Genomic DNA, 18,940 nt, shown 5'->3' on the forward strand with positions numbered 1-18,940 from the left:
TGATTTGTGCAATGTTTACTTAAGGGGTTCCTAACTTGTAAGTAATTTTTCATGAAAATATGACTTTTTCATTATTGTTTTTCCTTTTCCAAAGGGCAACTTATCAGTCAAAGTGAAAGCTTTGGCCTCTAACTGTTCTGTTGGCTTTTCTATTGAAATATTTTATTCTTGCAGATATTTAGAAGTATATTTTAACAGAGCACATAGAGCTTTTGCATTATAAATGGCCTTCCTTTGGTTACGGACTTTAAAAATACGTTTGTCTTCAGGTATTTTACTATGTACAGTTGTCAAACATCCATCACTTGGTCTTTATTGCAATTGCTCCCATTTCCTGATCTTTAATAAGGTCTCTCTTTAGCTTGAGAAATGGCCTCTTAAGGACCAAGATGCAATGCTATTTAAAAGTGTCTGCTTCAGAGTGTATGTATGTGAGAGCAGACACCAACCTACCCTTAAAGCATAAAAGATCATGTAAAAACTGCACTTTTAATAAGGTAAACTCCATTTAATAATAAAATTCTGTAGTTTGAGAAGACTTGAATCGGTGATGTGAATTACAGAGATGCACATAAACCTCAGAGTTGCATAGTTTGTGATACAAGGGGAATGTGACTGTGAAGACTGTGACTAGGAACTTCCACAAAGCGGCCCTTTTTTGTGTGCTCAGTGCTACTGTTGTTAGGAAGGAGCTAGGGGAAACGCCTCAAAGGAAAAAGGCTCTCCGATTTGGCAGCCTGTCAAAGGAATTGCATTGAGCATCTGTAGTATCTATTTAATATTTGTTCAAATTTAATTTAATATTTGTACAAAATATGTACAAATTTAATATTTGTACATATTTTTCAAAATAGTTGTTTGTCTGTGAATGCCAGGAGTAAAGGCAAAGGATTACCTATATCTGTTGTTAGTGAGTAATCAAACCTTCTGTTTCAGGTTTTATCGCTTACACACAAAACACCATTTAGTACTTTGTGCATATATTTTTTTTTCCTGGCTTCTGAGTTGTAATTAAAAGAACTAGTACTGATGTAAACATTTTATCAACAAAAGCTCGGATTTAACTTAGATCTCTTTCAAGATAAGATGTTTATATATAGGATTATAGGAATGTTTCTCTAATGTGTAAATTTAATCAAATATTCTGCATACAGAATAACTGTCACCTGAGTATTTCTGTGTTGCAAAATTTTAAACTGAAGCAGCGGAAGATCTGGATAAATTTGAGGAAAAACTTCTTGACTGGGCATCAGAACAGGTTGCCTGGAGAGGTTGTGGAGCCTCCTTCTCTGGAGTTACTCAGACTGTCTGGACACAGTCCTGGGCAAGGTGCTCCAGGTGACCCTGCTTATGCAGGGCTTGGACTAGATCATCTCCAGAGAGAAAGAGAGAGATCCCTTCTGACCCCAACCATCCTGTGATTCTGTGAAACAGGAGACAATTAGGACCTTTTTTGATCAGTAAATAGAAAACAAATATCCCTGAAATATGTATTGAATATATTTATCTTTGTTCCTTTAGCAATTATCATTTGTCCTGCAAGCAGTCTAAAATGTAAGATTTTAAGACAATCAAATTGAAGATTTTTTTTTTTTTATATGCTCAATTACATTTCTAAAACAGCTTCAAGAGCCTCCCATTATTAACAGCACTTTTGAAATCAGGCTCATGTTAACATGCATACAAAGTGCACGCTTGACAGGTACAGCTTCTGTTTTATTGCTGTAAAGCACGAGTAACGGTGCTATGGTCTCCTTTTCTCCCAGGAGGGAAAGGAGTGCTCCTATGATGGGGGTACGTACATGTATATGCACAATAATGCATATACCTATACAATATGTGATAACGCTCCATCCCTTGGTTGGCTATGTGGACTGCTATTTATCAGAAAAGCTGACATTGATACCCTCCACATTGCTGTGCTTGTGTCTGCATGCATGAAAATAACTGCAACCTTTGAAGAGGGCAAGAGCAGCTCATGGCCTGTGGCTCGGGCAGCCTCAGCCCCCAGAAATGACCGTCCTTGGTACCCGGGGGCTCTGCCTGAGCCCCATGCCCATAACTCGCTGCACTGGCGCTTCAGCGGCTCCCTGCGCCCGCCAATTTCATCCCTGCCTTCAGCGGTAGCTACTGACTGACATCAGACTGAGAGACTACGTGAGTACTGGTTATTGATCACTGCACAGCTGAAACATCTGTTCAGGTATCTTTTTCTGTAATTCCTAATATATTTAAGCCCTAAATGCTGCCTTAAATCCTCCAAGATTTAAGGAACATTTTTTTTTTTTTTTAACTCTGATAAAGATCAGATGCTGTTATCTATTTATAAATTTTTTTTTATCAATTATAAGAACAAATAGCTGTATATAAATTGACATCAGTAAAGGCACTATGGCTTTGAAGTGGTGTCATGATAAAGGAATGTTAATTGGCAATTTTAAAAATAATTAAGCAACAGAATGGCTTATACGCCTTTGTAGTTGTTGAAATAATGCATAAAAATAGTAAAAATGTCCAGCAGAGGGGGCTGTTGCTTTAAAGAAAAACAAAACAGTTACTGAAATCCTTCATTAATCACTAAGCATGCTGACTTACTATGAGGCGTGCAGAGGAACCACATAGTTTATTCCACTGGCCAACGTACAGACCGTAGTGTTCCTTAAAGTGTAAAGAGTTGCACCAAAAAGGCATTCTATATATTGTTAAATATTTTATATACTGGTTATTAAACAAAAACAAACCAACCAACCTCTGTTTCTTATGTTATGGGCCTAGGAGAAAGAGCAGAATTTCAAAGGGTACCATTCTGAGCAGCACGGCGGGGATGGGTACTCCTGCTCCAAGGCAGGAATGTCTCGATGTCATTATAGAAATAAGATGCACTGTTGATGTAACGTAGAAACCTGTTTTACTTCATTGCAAACAAATGGACAATATATATTGTACAATATATAATAAAAATACAGCTGCTACAAGTGCCACTAATTAACAAAAACCCTAATTTTAAGACTTAAAAATGCTTGTTTTTGTAATATATACATTGCAGTAATAAGCCACAATAAATACATCAAATTCCATCTCATTCATAATAAATACTGAAAATATAAATACAGAATAATACAGTTAATTTGAATAAATTATTACAACATAAGGTCTAGGTTATGTTCTGTTGAATATTATTGTAGCTTATATTACCCTTTGGCATCTTTGATGTTACAACTTAGTTAAAAAAAAAAAAAAAAGTGTAATTCAGGAAGCTGTAGAATCACTTTCATATACATATTTTAAGATGAGCTTTCTTTCCCTTCCCTTCTTAAAACAGTTTTGAAGTAGCAGTCCAATTAAAATGCTGCTTTTCTGTTGAGACTGTGACTATTTTAGCCTGTAAAATTATCTGTAATGGACAATGTTAATTAATTTTCTCAAAAACTGATTAAGTTAGAAGTAATTTACAAATTTTAAACATATGGCTGCAGTTATACCACAATTTCACTAGTTCCCATTTGAACGGACTTTTATGCCTGAAAGACCACCAACTTAAATGTTTCGTAATCCATGCTGCAGTGTATTATTTACTACTTCCCAACAAAAATTTCAAAAGCAGTTTTATATTCCTATGGGAATGTATATCTGTGTATAAAGAAAAACAAATCTTTTGAAAGACATCTGGAATAGACCATGTAAATTGGACAGAGTTCATATTAAAACAATGAAATCACTTAATGCAGAACTGTAACTAAATGTTGACTTTTTTTTCTTTACAAAACTGCAATCTATTGCTTGTAAATAGAATCAAAATAATAAAATGCTTTGATTTATACTAGCAGGTATTAACCAGCACCTCTGTATTGAGATGTATTTTTCAAAGGGTTATTACAGCAGAATGCAGTGTTACTTAAAGATCAACTTTACCATGACAAGCCGAGGCTGTTAGTTAAAATCTGTAGATTACAGATCTGTTCCTGTTTTTGCACTGTTAAATGGCTAGTGTTTATTTTGCATCAACCATCTTTTAAAGATGTTTCACGAACTTTACTTTGGACATATTTCCATGGAAGTGTCTACCATCAGTCAATTAAAAGAAGGGCCCGGTAGTTAAGCATTTTTACCTGGGCATTGTCCTGTGAGAACTGAAGCAGTGGTATTTTGTGTGTGATGGTTTGCAAAAGCCAATACTTTTTCTCTGATCTTGTTTTAAGTGACCCAGCGGCTGCCATGCACCACAGCACAAGCCTTTGAAGACGCTCAACATCTGTGCTCAGGCTGCGGATCAGAACCTCACAGCTGGGTGGCTGCTTTCACAGTAATGCCCCAGCACCCCAGCAAGGTTGACTCTCAAGCAAAACTGCATGCCTAGAAAAAGGATTACGCTGGAGAAACCTAGAGAAGTCAACTGTCCTAAGATACTGACTTGCATTTGAAATGCCCAAGTGAACCTGCTAGTGAGGAGGACATACAGCTCTTGTTGGCCTGTAATGTCTCTTGTAACCTCAGGAGTGGTTGTATTAGAACATATGCCTAGGAGATGAGTTATCTGAAAAGGTATTTACCATGCCTCTGCAGCTGACCCAGGCAACCAAAGGACAGGGTTGTGGTGTTTCTGGGTTTTGTTGTGTTTCATTTAGTTATTTTTTTACCCCATGCTCTTGGATAATGTTTATCTGCATCCAACTGCTGTATAAAAGTGGTTATTTCCTTTTTGTATTGCATTCATTATAAAGCACATTTAAAGAACATACCATGTTTACCATGGCCTAGCTTGTGGTGAACTTATGGTCATCTGTGCTCTGTGCATCTCTTCTTTTTTTTATGATTATTATATTTTCTCCTCTAGAAAAAAAAGTGTTCTTCTCTTGAATCTACTTCTTGTGTTCTTCCTCCCTTTCCTCTATATTATCCTTTCTCTTGTGCTCCTTTCCCCCTTCCCTCCAAAGGATCTTGATTCTTGGCTTAAGATGGTGGTATTGATTTATCTCGCCCCTTGTTCTTCCTGCCCATACAGAATTAATCGGTTGTAGAAGTGCACAATTAGAGAGAGAGAAGTACACACAGGTGAGACAAACACCTTTTAAATTAATGCCAACTGGAACAAATCTAAAAGAAGAAGAAAAAAAAAAGCTAAAAAAAGAAAAATGCTAGAGAACCCCTGCCAAATGAAAACTGAGCAAGAAGCAGTTTGTCCTCTCTTGCTTTTTGTTTTTTTGGGGTTTTTTTTTTTTGTTTCTTTCTTTCCTAGCCTAGATGAAGGGCTACCATCTTCCCAACCACGTGCTACCAGAGCACACAGTGTCATGAAGAAGTTCTCCAGTTGCTGGGACTTTCTGGGTATCTTCCCAAATGTGAAGCTTATGCAGTAGCAAAGTTGCGCACATTTTAATTTTCCCTATTTTTTTTTTAGATCCAATTCACTTTCATTTTACAAAAGAGTGTTTACATTAGCAACAAATAATTAAAAAACCCCTCTCTCCAGTAGTTTTAAGGGCAACAACTTTTTGATTCCCTAGGTGACGGGGGAATGATTTTCTGCTTTCCCTTATTTTGGATTTCTCCTCCAGTGCTGGCTCTGGCGCATCACGAGCGACACTCCCACTAGAGCCCAGGTCCACGAGGCAGCCTCTAGCTTATCTGGACGTGCCCACAGGGTTCCTCTGTGCTCCCTTCAAAAGATTTTTTTAATCAAAGGGCTTACTATGAAACAGATCTGTCTCAGAGACTAAGGTGCGCAGAGAAGAAGATAACAAAACGCTGCGAAACACCAGGATGTCCTGCAAGCTGGGTGTGCTTGTTAGTAATCATCCCAGGTCTCCTTTTTCCTAGCCCATTTCTCTATTACATACATGAAATTTTTACCAAAATGGCGTAACTTCTGAAATACTGAACCATTTTGTTTTGTGTACAAATGTATGTATACAACCTTTATTGAACTAACCGGGTTTATGAGGGATGCAATCTCAAGTGATTTAGGGTGCTACATGAAGCTACCAGGTTTTTTTTAAAGCAGGAAAGTTCTAGTTTCATCTCTAACATTAGTTAAAGCTATAAAAACTTTAACAATGTATTTCCCAAGACAGTCAAGCTCACGTTATGGGAAGAAAGACAGTCACCTCTCTGTGCTGCTTCAGTGATCTTTACTGTGGAAATTCTAGTCTATTCTTAGAGAGAAATGCTTTTCTTATTACTATTTTTTTTTTGAGCTAAGGTAATCATAAATTATCTGCTAGTTTACTATCTGATGTCTGACAAATAATTGTCAGTAGTTACACATGTTGGGAGGTAAAGCTGATACAGGCTTCCATAAACAGTTCAACAAATAATATGCCAGATCTATACAGAAGCACATCTGCTGTATGGTTATCATTTAAGAGCGTAACTCAGCATACAGGATTAAGCCTACCCATTATGAAAAGAACAGTTACCAACATTAATGACAATTACTTGGGAGATGGGACACCCAATATTATTAGATAATCCCAGAAAACGTTTCTGCTGCCTGCTGCATTAAGCCTGCTTTTCCTTCAATGGTATTTCTTCCCTTGAAGCAAAACATGGAGGTCTAAGCATGGGGTACAAGTGTTGATGCTCACCTGATAGCTTGCACTCAGTTTCATAGTGCACAGTTCCGTGAATGCACCTGTGCGTAGGCTTGTGATAACGGGTTTCACTCTTGTCTACCTGTAAATGCTAAAGAAGCCTTAGTGTAGTCTTTTGTGATATGGAGTTGTTGAGGAACAGATTTAGCCTATCTTAACAGAACCACAGAATCCTTAACGTTGGAAGGGACCTTCAGCGGTTACCTCATCCAACCACACTCCTCCCTACCCCTGCACGCACATGCTGGGTCACCTAGAGCACCCTTGGCACAGAGCTGTGTCCAAGGAGGTTTGGAAGATCTCCAGAGACGGCGCCTCCACAGCCTCTCTGGGCAGCCTGGTCCAGGGCTCTGCCCCACTCACTGTAAAGGTTGTGTGTGTGTGAGAGGGGGGGGGGGGGGGGGGGGGGGTTCATGTTTTCCTCAGTACAAGAAGGCTTGCTAATATTATAACTATAAGGCAATCTCTGTCAATTATAAACCAAGATGTTACTTTTTAAGTTGTGTCAAGAATTAAACAAGATTTGTTTTGTTTGTATCCTGAGATCATATCTGTATCACAACGTGTCCGCCAAGATCAAGAAGGACAATAATGAGAGCATTACTATCTACAATGTCTATAACACAGCCTAGTGATTAAGAATATGGTCTCAATATTAATCTTTGATTTTCCAGTTTCCAGTTCCTGGGAACTAGCTCATATAAGCACGGGAAAATATGTAGCAAAACCTCCTTGTGTAGCCTTTACCCCTTCCTACCCCAGCTGTCATCCTGTGTGGCATGCTTTAGAGATTTCACCTGTGTTCATATCATCTCTGCCCTTGGCATGAGCAATCATAGAGGATACACAGCTGGGTACTCAGAGGTTTATATAGATGTTAATGGTAAGGAGGCCTGGGTCTGAAGCCTCTGCCAATGGAACTACTAAATCACCTCCATCTCAGCATTTTGAAGCTAGCTCCACCATCTCAGTATGTTAAAGCTAGCTGGCATTTACTTTTTATTTATGTGCTGTGCTTGCTAATATTATCGAAAAGATATTTCTCCTGTGACAGCATGGGCCCCAAGAAGATTTTTCTTTTTATTGCTAAGGAGGTGAATCATGAAACAAGACTATTTCATTTAACTTCCCCTGAGATGAAAATCCTGGTGAAGATCATCCTGCAGTAGCCAACACCACGGAGGTTAAAAAGCTGCTCCTGCAGTGCAGCTCCTTGGCCAGCTCAAGTGGTGCAGATTGGTGCATTTTGCTGCTGGTGTTGAGCGGGACCTCCAGCTTTGAGCCTGCCATTAATGCAAGACGCCTATAGAGACATGCGCTGGATCTGCCTGTCAGATAGCTTGAGCAGAGCAATACTGGTCTCATTCCTACACACAGAGCTTTTCATGATCTACTCCTGAGGGACTTATCTTTAAAAGTGGTATCGGGGGGAGGGGGCGGGGAATCACATTTACCTGGCCCCCAGCCTTCAGAGAAAGAGGCCAGAGTGGTCTGTGAAAGAGAACAGCAGAGCTCAAGGAGCTGCTGAGCAGAGGCTCAACAAATAGCTTAATAACTTACCTTGGAGATGAAATTCACTGCAAATGTGGAGCCAGGCCCCACAGAGCTAGGACATTTAACGCAATTCTTATCAAACATATAGGTTTTAGTGTGGAAACAAAAAAACAAACAACAAAAATACCCACACTTCTAGTAACTACTTGGGGTTAAAAAAAAATTTTCCAAATTCTGTAGAATTAAAAAATTGAAAAACAGTGTGCACAATTTCATTAAAAAAAAAAAAACAACATTATCTTATTTTTCTCAAGAGCATTTTAAAAGTCTGGCTATCTCTTCTATTGGAGTATTGTATGTGATGTTATAAAAGAGCTTCCAACCAGAAGAGTCACTGTTACAAGCCAGAATTTATGCTGTGTTTACCTGCATACTGCTAACCAGCAAGGTTTGATTAGGTAACAGTTAAGATGCTGATCCTTAATTCAACCACTAAGACGTATACATTTCAAACTATGAATGACGAATAATGATAAATAATATTTCAGTATTAACGGGAATAAGAATACCAAAATATATTTTGAAATTAAAATAAGGCAGTGCCAAATTACCATATTATAGAAAACCAGACTTCTTTATCTCCTTCTCCGGAAGAAAGCAACTTTAGTTAATAAAGTAGTTTAGTTAAAGGTTAAGACATACTCTGTATTTAAATTCCCTCTTCTTTTTAAAATTAATGGAATACAAGGTAATAGATATCCATACCATGCACTTCATAATGTGCTTGCAAAGCCTAACAACAAGTACAAAAATTTCTAAATTCTGTATATTTCTCATCAAATACGCAGGTACCTAATCAGCACCTAATGCTGCACCTAATCAGCTCTGCAAATCTGGAATATTATCAGATGTCAAAAAAAAAAAAAAGGCAGTCTCAGCTTTTATTAAAACTGCTAAATATTCAGGAAAAGACAGCCATTGTCACAGTGTTGACCATTCTTGATTTATGATTTAAACTGTGATTGGCAAAAACTTTATAAATTGATTGCTGAACTTCTCATCCATTGGTTAGGGAAAACTTACAGGTGTTGCTACAATGAAGTTCATGATGCCAGTGTGTTACATCCATCTCAGCATCTGGAAGTATGACATGTCTCCAAAATAATTCACAGTTCCCATATTTAATAAAGTACTGCAAAAATGGCACTAAAGTGCATAAATATCTGACTCTTGTGATGGGCTAAAAGGTGCTGTGTATGTGTAAACCACTGCTTTGCCACTATATACAAGATCATTTTATCTTTGGGGAGGGAGAGGTTAGTTCTGTGAATGCCACTGATGCTCATTTTAACAGCGGATTGTCTACCTGTCACCAGTCTAGAACATGTTAACGCCCCCTTTCTGACTCTTCAGTTTTTGTCCAAAAACAGTAAAAAGAGAAAACCATACACTCTAAAAATGCATTTCAAGATAACTTACAAAGCATGGTGTTTAAAAAAAACAGTACGTGAGACTTCAGATGAAAAGTGGACATGCTCTTTGTTATCAGATATGGATCTTCTGTTTAAATGAACATGCTGTTCATTTTTTACCAAAACATGAATACTAACCTACCATAAATTAAATACAGTACAGAACAATTAAAACTTTTTTTATACAGTTATTACTTGTACATTAAAACTCACCATCTTTCCAGCTATGTTGAAAATTAGGACTCTAAATGCGATTGTTTCAAAGTACCTTTTTTTTTTTTTAAATAATCTTGCACAGGCCCGACACTCAAAAACATGAAGCTTTGAGCCACACAGCTTGGCAGGTTTCACATACTTCGATAGGCTACTTGGACATCTGCTTTTCACCGACATGGTCTCTAAACTCAAAAGCCTGTGAGTTTGTTTTAGTCTTTGCGTGAACTGCTTGTGTGCAATGCCACTGCCAGTGTATCGCCAAAAAAAAAAGTTTGCAACACTGACCATCGTCCGAGTGTTGTCTACCTCTTAAAAACATATAAGATTCTAGGAAATCCAATTTGAGTGCATTTAATAAAGGCATTTAGTCCTAGAATAATTTTAAACAGGTACCGTTTCTACCACTGGTGACTTGATGCACTCTTCGTGCAGTCTGCTCTTTTCTGGGAGGTTTAGGGAGGTCTCAGTAGGGTGCTCTGGTAAATGACTGTCACCATTCAGAGCTGAAACAAATCCATCTGGAGAGGGACCTTTCAAGTACGAGCGAAATTCCACTTGAGGGTGGCCTGGCCTATGTTCGGTGTATAAAGCGTTACATGGAGCGCTGTTCTCTCCTTCAGCTGACGAGCAGCAAACAATCACTGAGGGGTTTGCAGAAGGGTAATGAGGGCTGCTAAAAGTTTCCTCTGATTGCCGTGCGTAGTCGACAAACTGTTCTGAAGTCATGTTGTAAGGCACCAGGGCAAGACTACCATTCTTGACAGCTTCTCTTTCTGAGTATGTCTCACCAATCTGGTTAGCAGTGCCGGCAACATGGCTCTCTATTTGGTAGTACAGACTTGGAGAGTTACTGTAGTATGAGGCATTTTTCGAGTGGTTTTCATGCACTGCTGTGCCGTCAGAGTAGCAAAGGACAGAAGGAAGAGGCACCATCTCAGCATGGGAGCCCATACTTTCCACAAAATCATCCACTTTTTCTTCCTCCTCCTCTTCCTCTTCCTCCTCCTCCTCATCGTCATCTGTTTCACTAGGGGCTAAACTCTGTGTGCTGGAATCTGTAACTCCACTACAAAAGCTACTCCCATCTTCCTCCTCCTCGTCTTCCCCTGGGCAGTCCAAGTCCTCGGCTGGCTGAGGATGCAGAACGGCAGCTTGTGGGTCCGCTTCAATCTCAAAATTCTCTGCAATTGAATATTCAGCTGGATGGGGTCCCGCACTCATCGAACTGGTGTGTGCACTTATCTCACTGTGGCAGCCGTTGAGTGCAGGAACTTGCTGCTCTCGGTTTTTCTCCAGTTCAAGTTTCATTATTGTGTGCAAAAAGTGAGTCCGTACACGGATAGGATTAAATTCAATTCTACCTGCTGTATTGCTACACCCTTCCTTGGTGCAACCACATGGAAAAGACATACGATCCACCTTTTAGAAAGAGAGAGTACAGATTAGTAAACGTATCATAAACCTGGTGTTACACCAGCACATGGACAGCCTGGAGAAACACAGCAGTGAAGTAGGATTCACCCAAAAAAGTGCTTGTGAGAATAATCCAAAAATCACAATAACTCAGGCTGTTAACCCTGAGTTTACCAATACTGAAAGAACTAGTAAGGCATGTGTTTACAGTGTAGCAGAACAGGAACAACAGTTCAGTTTCATAGCTGTGGGCACAGAACACACAGTTTTCTACTTAGGGATCTGCTACAGGTACACTAAAGATCTTCAAACCCTGGCAAAATCACTAATCGAGGAGAAAAAAAAAAAAGCTAATTTGGTGAAAGTAGTGGAATTCAACAACCTAATGAAACATGACTCAGATATAAAAAGCTTTAAAAAAATTTCCCATGGGGGCACCTGACCACAGAATACAGTAATGGAAACTTGAATGCATCTTAAAAGATATTTGGGTCAATTGCAGATGCAATGTTGTAAGCCCAGCAGACTGCAGGTAGAATTTACATATCCACTAAAGCTTGTATGAGAACTGTCTGTAGACTAAAAGCTACCATCCCTACTAGCATCTGCAGGCTACTGATTCTCCATTTGAACATTCAAAGCAAGGCCAGGGAAGCCCATGAGGAGCAGCATATTTATATATGAATGAAAAATACCAGGTAAATGTGCATATGAAACACCTGTAGCATAAATAACGCCTTTAAGGAGATCATTTGCAGTGCACACAATAGCCTCAAACTGAGGCCTTGTTTATCTAGTTCAAGATCCACAAGCATCATGTTCATTAATGATTTTCCTTGTGTTTTTTTACTTATGACTTTAAGAAAAGGCACACGTGCACACACACACATGTTGTTAGTTAAATAATGACAACAAGTCAGATATTTACCTGACACTTTATGCCTGCCAGACTGCAGGTACAGCTTTCTGGATCACAGAACACACGGCAGTCACAGCCACAGTCCTCTCGGGATAAGCGGATGGCCCGCAGCTCATGCTTCTCTTCCACATCAATCTTCTTCACCCCAGAAGCCCGTAGCAGAGCCCTTCGCTTTTTGGTTGGCAGGGGCTGTAGGAAGAAGTACTCATCTACTTCAGTGTTGTCTAGATCAATATCATCATCAGAAATGTCATCCAGTGTCAGTGTATTTGCTTCTTCAGATTCCACTGTACCATTCTTTGTCATCTGTAATACAGAACAATTAACATGTGCAGACTGTACTTACAAATATGTGTCTTTTAAGTAAATACATGTTATGAATTACAAATGTAGAAAGTCACATGTAAAAGTCGCTTATCATGTCTTGCTCTCATCTCTCCAGCCATCAGTTAAGTTCTGTTAATCAGTTAATCGTAGCTGGAGGTGAAATGGCAATTCATTTAATTAGATTTGCATTTTTAGTTTCATTTTTTTCATGAAACTAGCTTTCTTCTAAACTCCAATTCTGTCATGCTCTTCTTTATGTCCTTCATCCTATGTTGTAGTTTGGGAGACCTCATGCCTTTATAGCCTTTACGATACTTCTGCATAAGATGATTTTCTCAGCCCTTAATTTTAATTCCTATTTCTGGGCACACTGTAATTCTTCATTATCTAGCTTGAGATTTGTAGTTATCCTGCCAACACTGTTTCAGTTTAGGCTACATCAGGGATTTCTAAAATAGCATATTTATGGACTGTTCTCTATCCATGTAGCTTATTTGTTATGTGTATAGTTGAGGTGAAAAAGCAGCATTTCCACTGAAGCTTTGGGGCAGATGCCTGTATCTGCTTATTATTTCTGAGTCTCTAAGTCAATTTTACCTGCTTTCTACCTATCTGATTTCATACTGCTGATGCATAAAGTTCTTCTGAAGTTCTTTATAATCTCCAGAGGTCCTGAAAATATCCTGAATAACTTTGCGCCATCATATATTTTAGTACTTCATTAACTACCCCAATTATTCCTAATTGTTAATAAATAAACCAAGAAACAAAGGAACATGGTGTTAACCTGTTGCGGGGATCTTGAGAAAAGCTTTTTCCTGCCTGTTTCCTAACCAGATGAAATTTTGACCCTCTGTAGATATGAGTTCTCTATTGAGTTCCTTAGACTTTCTCTAATATGTAACTTTCCTCTCAAATTAAAAATTTCTTCCAAATTAAATGTCCACAAGCATAGAGCACAAATTTGAGGCTTTCGCCCCAAGGGCAGTGCCGCAGCTGCCGGGCTTGCAAAGGCCTGCGCAGAGCACAGCAGGCCTGTCGTGCTGCTGCTTCCCCCTCCCATGCCTCAGCAGCACAGGGGAGCACTGAGGAGCAGACACCAGCGAGGTGCTGAGGGCTGCTTGCGGCCAACAGACCACGCACTCAAACCTCGGGGCGTCGTGCAGCACTAGGTGGCAGTTTGCAGTTCCAGCTCATCCCGAGTCCTTGGCTGGATCACTCTGCACTCTTACTTGTCAACAAATACAAGTCTATAAACCCATTATTTGGAAAGGAACACTACAGGGTTTTTTGTCTGAATACAAATTCATTTTATTGTATCCTGTATTTTTTTTTTCTCTCAAGTTTGCCACTCAGAGAACAAATTCTGGTTTCTCTTTAGAAATACCACTCTGAAAAAAAAGGCTTCTTGGGGGCTGAGAATTTTGGGGTTAACCACTAAGAGATTTATTATCCACAGTGGGAAATTTGAACATGGATTTTTTCAATCTTGTACAAAACACAGGGATAAGTTGGTCTCAACTATTTCAATCATTTTCTACACTGGAAACTGAAACAAAACATAGAGTTTTCATTTCTACAGTTTTCTCTGGTAAAATTGAACTCATTTTCTGTTACCTCATTGTAGTTCTGCCTGCTAGAACTGCCGGCTTCCATTTGTACCATATAGCTCATGGCCATGTACAGCCTTGAGTTAAACATTTGTGCACACTCCCAGACAGCACTAGAAAGATGGAATTTTAACACTCTAACACAAAACTAATTTGCCAATTACTGACAGGTTTGTGATAGACTAGAATGAATAAAGTTTGCTGATATACATCTAATGCAGATAATGTTCTGCTACTTTGTTTTCTGGGAAATTGCTGAGCACTCACCTTCATATGCACCACCATAATCACAACACTTAGATCTCTTCAACTGCGTCTTAGCTGGCTTAAAAAGAGATCATGAACCAGCACAGAGATTTTCAAAGCAGCTATTCTAAGATTATAGCATTCCCTGCCATGTTCTCATGCACATTCCCTAATGTCTTATGGAGATAAAAGATAAGAAAAGGGATGGAATCTTGTAAAGCGTATCTTCTTTTGCAAAAAGAGGAAAAAGACACCTAGAATAATTCTGCTCAGAGGCAAAGCCACATTTTTTCCCATTTTGCATTTGCTTTGTGTTCAGAATGAGAACAATCTGTGCTGTTTTATGTATCAATCCACAGATCCATGAGTCTTACCATCATTAGGGTCATGATCATTATTTTAATGTATCTTCATTTGAGGCAGGATTATGAGTAAGCAGTAAGGCACATTCCCGCTAATTGCTTGTCATGAGGGCTTGCTCATAATGTTTCCTCAGATCACAACATATTAAAGCCTATCCTGCTCCTTTTCTCCTGACAAGATGGCTTTTATGCTCACATTGCCATTAAAATATTCACATTCAGCTGCTAATAGCGTGTGCCACCACCAGCAGGGTTTACACCAAGGTGCTCGTGCTAAATGGCTCTAGTCACTTAAAGAAAATTTTAAAGTCTCTGATTTCAATTAAAAGAAGTTTCCTATTTTGTTTTCTCTTTCAGCACTGAAAAGTGAAATAATAAGCAGTACCTAACAGTATAAATTCTCTATATTACTGTATATCTCTTGCCTTTTTTTTATGAGATCGTGCTGTGTACCTTAATAATCATCTAGAAAAATCAAGATTTAAAAAAAAATCTTTCCTTTCGTATGTGCCTTTTCAAATAGCAAAAAAGAATCCCTTTCTGAACAAACTGCTACACTAGTACTAGTTTTTAATTTTCTTCATTTGCCCTTTACAGATATACAGTAATTTGCAGAAAATTCTGATCAATACATTTTAATAAAGATCATTATCACTGATATTATCAACTTAAAATTCTACAGCCTTTCCTCGTGTTTGCTTAGAAACCGGACAAATTGCAAACTGGCTCTTCTATGTCTGCAACAAGAAATCACCAAGGCTGAACTGTCATACGCAAATAAACATCCTCAGGGCTTTACTGTGAGTCTTCAATACAAATCAAGGGCTCCCAGATAGACAGGGAAAATGTTTCTTTTTAATCTCCAATGTATAATCAAAGCTACTTCCAAAAGGAAGTGTTCTGTTTCTTATGTCTATATATGCTCTAGAGTGAAAGAAGCATTTTACACTAAAAGATTTAACACAAATTAGATGCCACAATTTTTAAGACACTCACAGTCACTTCCGAAGATTTAACCATGATTTCTTCACATCTGAATTTCAAACTTTGGAGTCCATTTACTAGTCTCAGAAAGGTTAGTAAGCTACATCAGCTGCTGAGGATCGAAGAAGAAGAATCTTGGCAGTGCTGCATTAAGTGTAGGTTCAGGGTTTCTCCATTGGGATATGGAAGCAATTAAGACATAGGGAGGAATGCAAATCAGGCTTTCATTATTCACTCAGTACTTATGAAGAGATTTTGCAGTGGTAGAGATTGAGAGTAGAGATTACCGTCCACTTAAGCATTCACGGTGCATAGGAAGATAGGACAGGGCAGGTGGAAGAACGCATTGTTTGGAAGAGGAGCTGCAACTAAAGCCTCTGGCTTTAAGAAGAGTGGGCTGGGCTGAAATAGTTGGAAGAAGATCCACTGCTGCCAGGAGGCGAATTATGACACGGGCAGAGACAAGCTCTATATTCAGTACAGATGAAGGCTAAGAGACTTCATCCAGTCTTCAGCAGTAAATAGCACTTGTGATTTTTCTTGATTACCTTTCTCCAATAAAAAGGAAACATGAAATATTCACATGACTTACTGTTCTTTACTAACTTCACTGGGGATTCCTCCCTCTCAATTTCACCCCCTATATCTGTATTTCTGGGAAATATATGAGCTGAACCCTGGGAGTCTCTCAGGGATCTGTGCAACAAGCAGTTACACTGGCCCAGCTCAATTCACACACAGTGCTGGGAGATCCTGCAGTGTGAGACATTGAGAGCTCCGCTCTCCCTGTTTTGATGGTAAGTAAATCATACTCAAGCCTTTCGCTCCCAGCCTGTACAAATATCCATCTTCAACTTCCCTTTGTCCCGAGTGATTTTTTTTTGTTTTTGAGTTCAATTTTTATGAACTATTTAAGAATCTATTGAACTATCTAAACAAAAACAATTAAGCCACTGAAAAAAGTAATTTCAATAATAACAGTCATATGCATTTCTTCAATTCGAATACAGATCTGTGGGTGAAATGCTAAAACGCATTGCTCAAACTGGGTTTATTTTGCCAGTATACTGTGGGCAACCACACTGGTGTCTGAAATAGAGATTAGGATCACAAAAGAGCTGTGTAGCAAAACAGTTTGGATACAGTTGGGAAAAAGAAAAGGTCAATTTTAATTACAGGATTCACCTAATAAAAATATAAATATACACACACATATATATATACATTAAAAATATATGGGAGACAAGCTATTATAGAGGAAATATTTCACTCACAAGAAACTTCAATAGAAGTTTTGTCACCAGTTTGAAAAAGACACAAGAGACACTTCCACAAATGATCTCCTCTGTCCTGCTCTTCTCAGATGCCCAGTTTATTTTTTTTTCTATTCTGCTGTATTCAAAGAGCCAGCTTCAAACATACAGTATGGATATATATTACCTGCTATATCCAGTTCTGACCAGCTGAACTGATACAGGTAGTTAATTGATCACTCTTTTGTGAAATACTAAACATGCAGCCAGTAACATGATATATGTTCATATAAATTGGTACATTCAAAATTATTATAATTTTCTTACCTTTTGCCCAATTTACTAAATATATATTCAGTAAAATAAAATTAAAAAATCCCACAAAATCTGTATTTCTCTTGAAATAAGAGTTGATTGCAAGTTAGGGGTTTTGCTCAAGAAGTACGAATTGGATCCATATGTCCTTAATAGTGAAAACTAAGGAAGTTTTACCTTTAATTTTAGGGAATTAAACTTTTCCTCCCTTAGATGCTCTCTTAACATTTCTCGGTGAAGCCTCTCCTGCTCCATGGCGAACTCTCCGAGCGTGTACTGGCGCACGCTGTTGTGCCGAGTGGACATTCCCAGCGTGCTGCCCCCTTGGCTGGGAACGCTGGTGAAGCCTTGGCGCCTTGTGAAGTAGTACACAGTAACACAGTTAAAATGGACATTTTTTGTTCTCTTCCGCTTCTCTCTCTTCAGGATTGAAGAAGCTAGAACAGAAGCAGGATACATTTATGACACTCTGAAGTCATATGAGCAAATATTTCACAAAAGGGTGTGAAGATATGGGAGGCTCTGTCACCTAAGTAGTATCATTTCCCTTACCAATACTGATTATGTTAAAGTCGGGTGAGCACACTCCAAATGACAGGAAATCTGTATAGCACAGGCAAGCCTAGAAGCTATTACCAACTAATGCTCCTGTGAAATTCTTGGTCAAGACAAGTGGGTTTCCCACAGAATCACAGAATGGTTGAGGTTGGAAGGGACCTCTAGAACTCATCTAGTCCAACCCCCCTGCTCGAGCAGGGACACCTGGAGCATGCGGCACCAGGGTGGCAACCAGGCGGGTTCGTTAGATCTCCAAAGAGGACTCCGCAACCTCTCTGGGCAGCCTGTTCCAGGGCTCTGTCACTCTCACAGGAAAGATCTTCTCACACACAGATGGAAATTCCTATGTTTCAACCTGTACCCATTACTCCTTGTCCTGTCACTGGCCACCACTGAGAAGCGTTTGGCCCCCTTCTCCCTACATTCTCTCCTCAGGTTCTTAAACCTGTTGATCAGATCTCTCAATCCTCTCTTCTCCAGGCTAAACAGGCCCAGCTCACTTAGTCTTTCCTCATACATAGATGCTCCAGTCCCTTAATCATCTTTGTGGTTCTCCACTGGGCAATCTCTATAAGCTCCACATCCCTCTTGTCCTGGGGAGCCCAGAATGGCACTCAATACCCCAGGTGCGGCCTCATTAGCACAGAGCAGAGGGGCAGGATCCCCTCCCTCGACCTGCAGACAACACCTGCACGATCCTTCTTGGTCACAAGGGTACATTGCCGACTCAGCATTTTAATAAGGTGTTACTATTTCACCAAGGCAGCAAATAAAGTTTATCAAAAGGAACTTTTTCTAAGATCTCAAATGCACCGTGACACTATCTGTGACCAGAGTCAGGAGGGCAGCACACCCAAGTCCATCACAGAGTTATATCCTCCATTATCATTCAGCTTAGTAACAGCTGCAGAGATCTACAGCTAGATCCTCATAGCACTGGATCATATTAGAAGAAAAGATTGCTATCTTATATTCTAAAACATGAGCAATCAGTGTTTGATTTTGTGTTTTATACTCAGAATTTCATATCATCATTACCACAGATGGTAGTATATGAGTAATGCTGAGTAAAAATCAGAACTTCCTATTCCTTAAGCAAAACTTCAGGATAATATGGGGATACTGTATTTGCAATAAATAAATAAATAGAATAAATAGAATGAATAAATAAATAAACTAAC

The 18,940-nt window shown here is 39.0% G+C and overlaps 1 protein-coding gene across 5 annotated transcripts in view; it reads right to left on the reverse strand.

Moving 5' to 3' along the window:
* Positions 1–9,597: 9,597 nt before the first annotated feature.
* Positions 9,598–18,940, reverse strand: part of CSRNP3 (cysteine and serine rich nuclear protein 3) — a 63,322-nt gene continuing 53,979 nt past the window's right edge. For all 5 annotated transcript variants that reach the window (XM_026050136.1, XM_026050203.1, XM_026050271.1 and 2 more), the window contains 3 exons: positions 17,379–17,638; positions 12,114–12,410; positions 9,598–11,191 (listed from right to left, as the gene is read on the reverse strand). In XM_026050136.1, coding sequence (XP_025905921.1) covers positions 10,154–11,191; positions 12,114–12,410; positions 17,379–17,638 — 1,595 coding nt within the window. In that variant the 3' untranslated portion in view covers positions 9,598–10,153. The remainder of the gene's footprint in view (positions 11,192–12,113; positions 12,411–17,378; positions 17,639–18,940) is intronic.

Source organism: Nothoprocta perdicaria, unplaced genomic scaffold (assembly GCF_003342845.1).
Source record: "Nothoprocta perdicaria isolate Ctin4 unplaced genomic scaffold, notPer1 scaffold_0, whole genome shotgun sequence".
NCBI classification, from domain to species: Eukaryota; Metazoa; Chordata; class Aves; order Tinamiformes; family Tinamidae; genus Nothoprocta; species Nothoprocta perdicaria.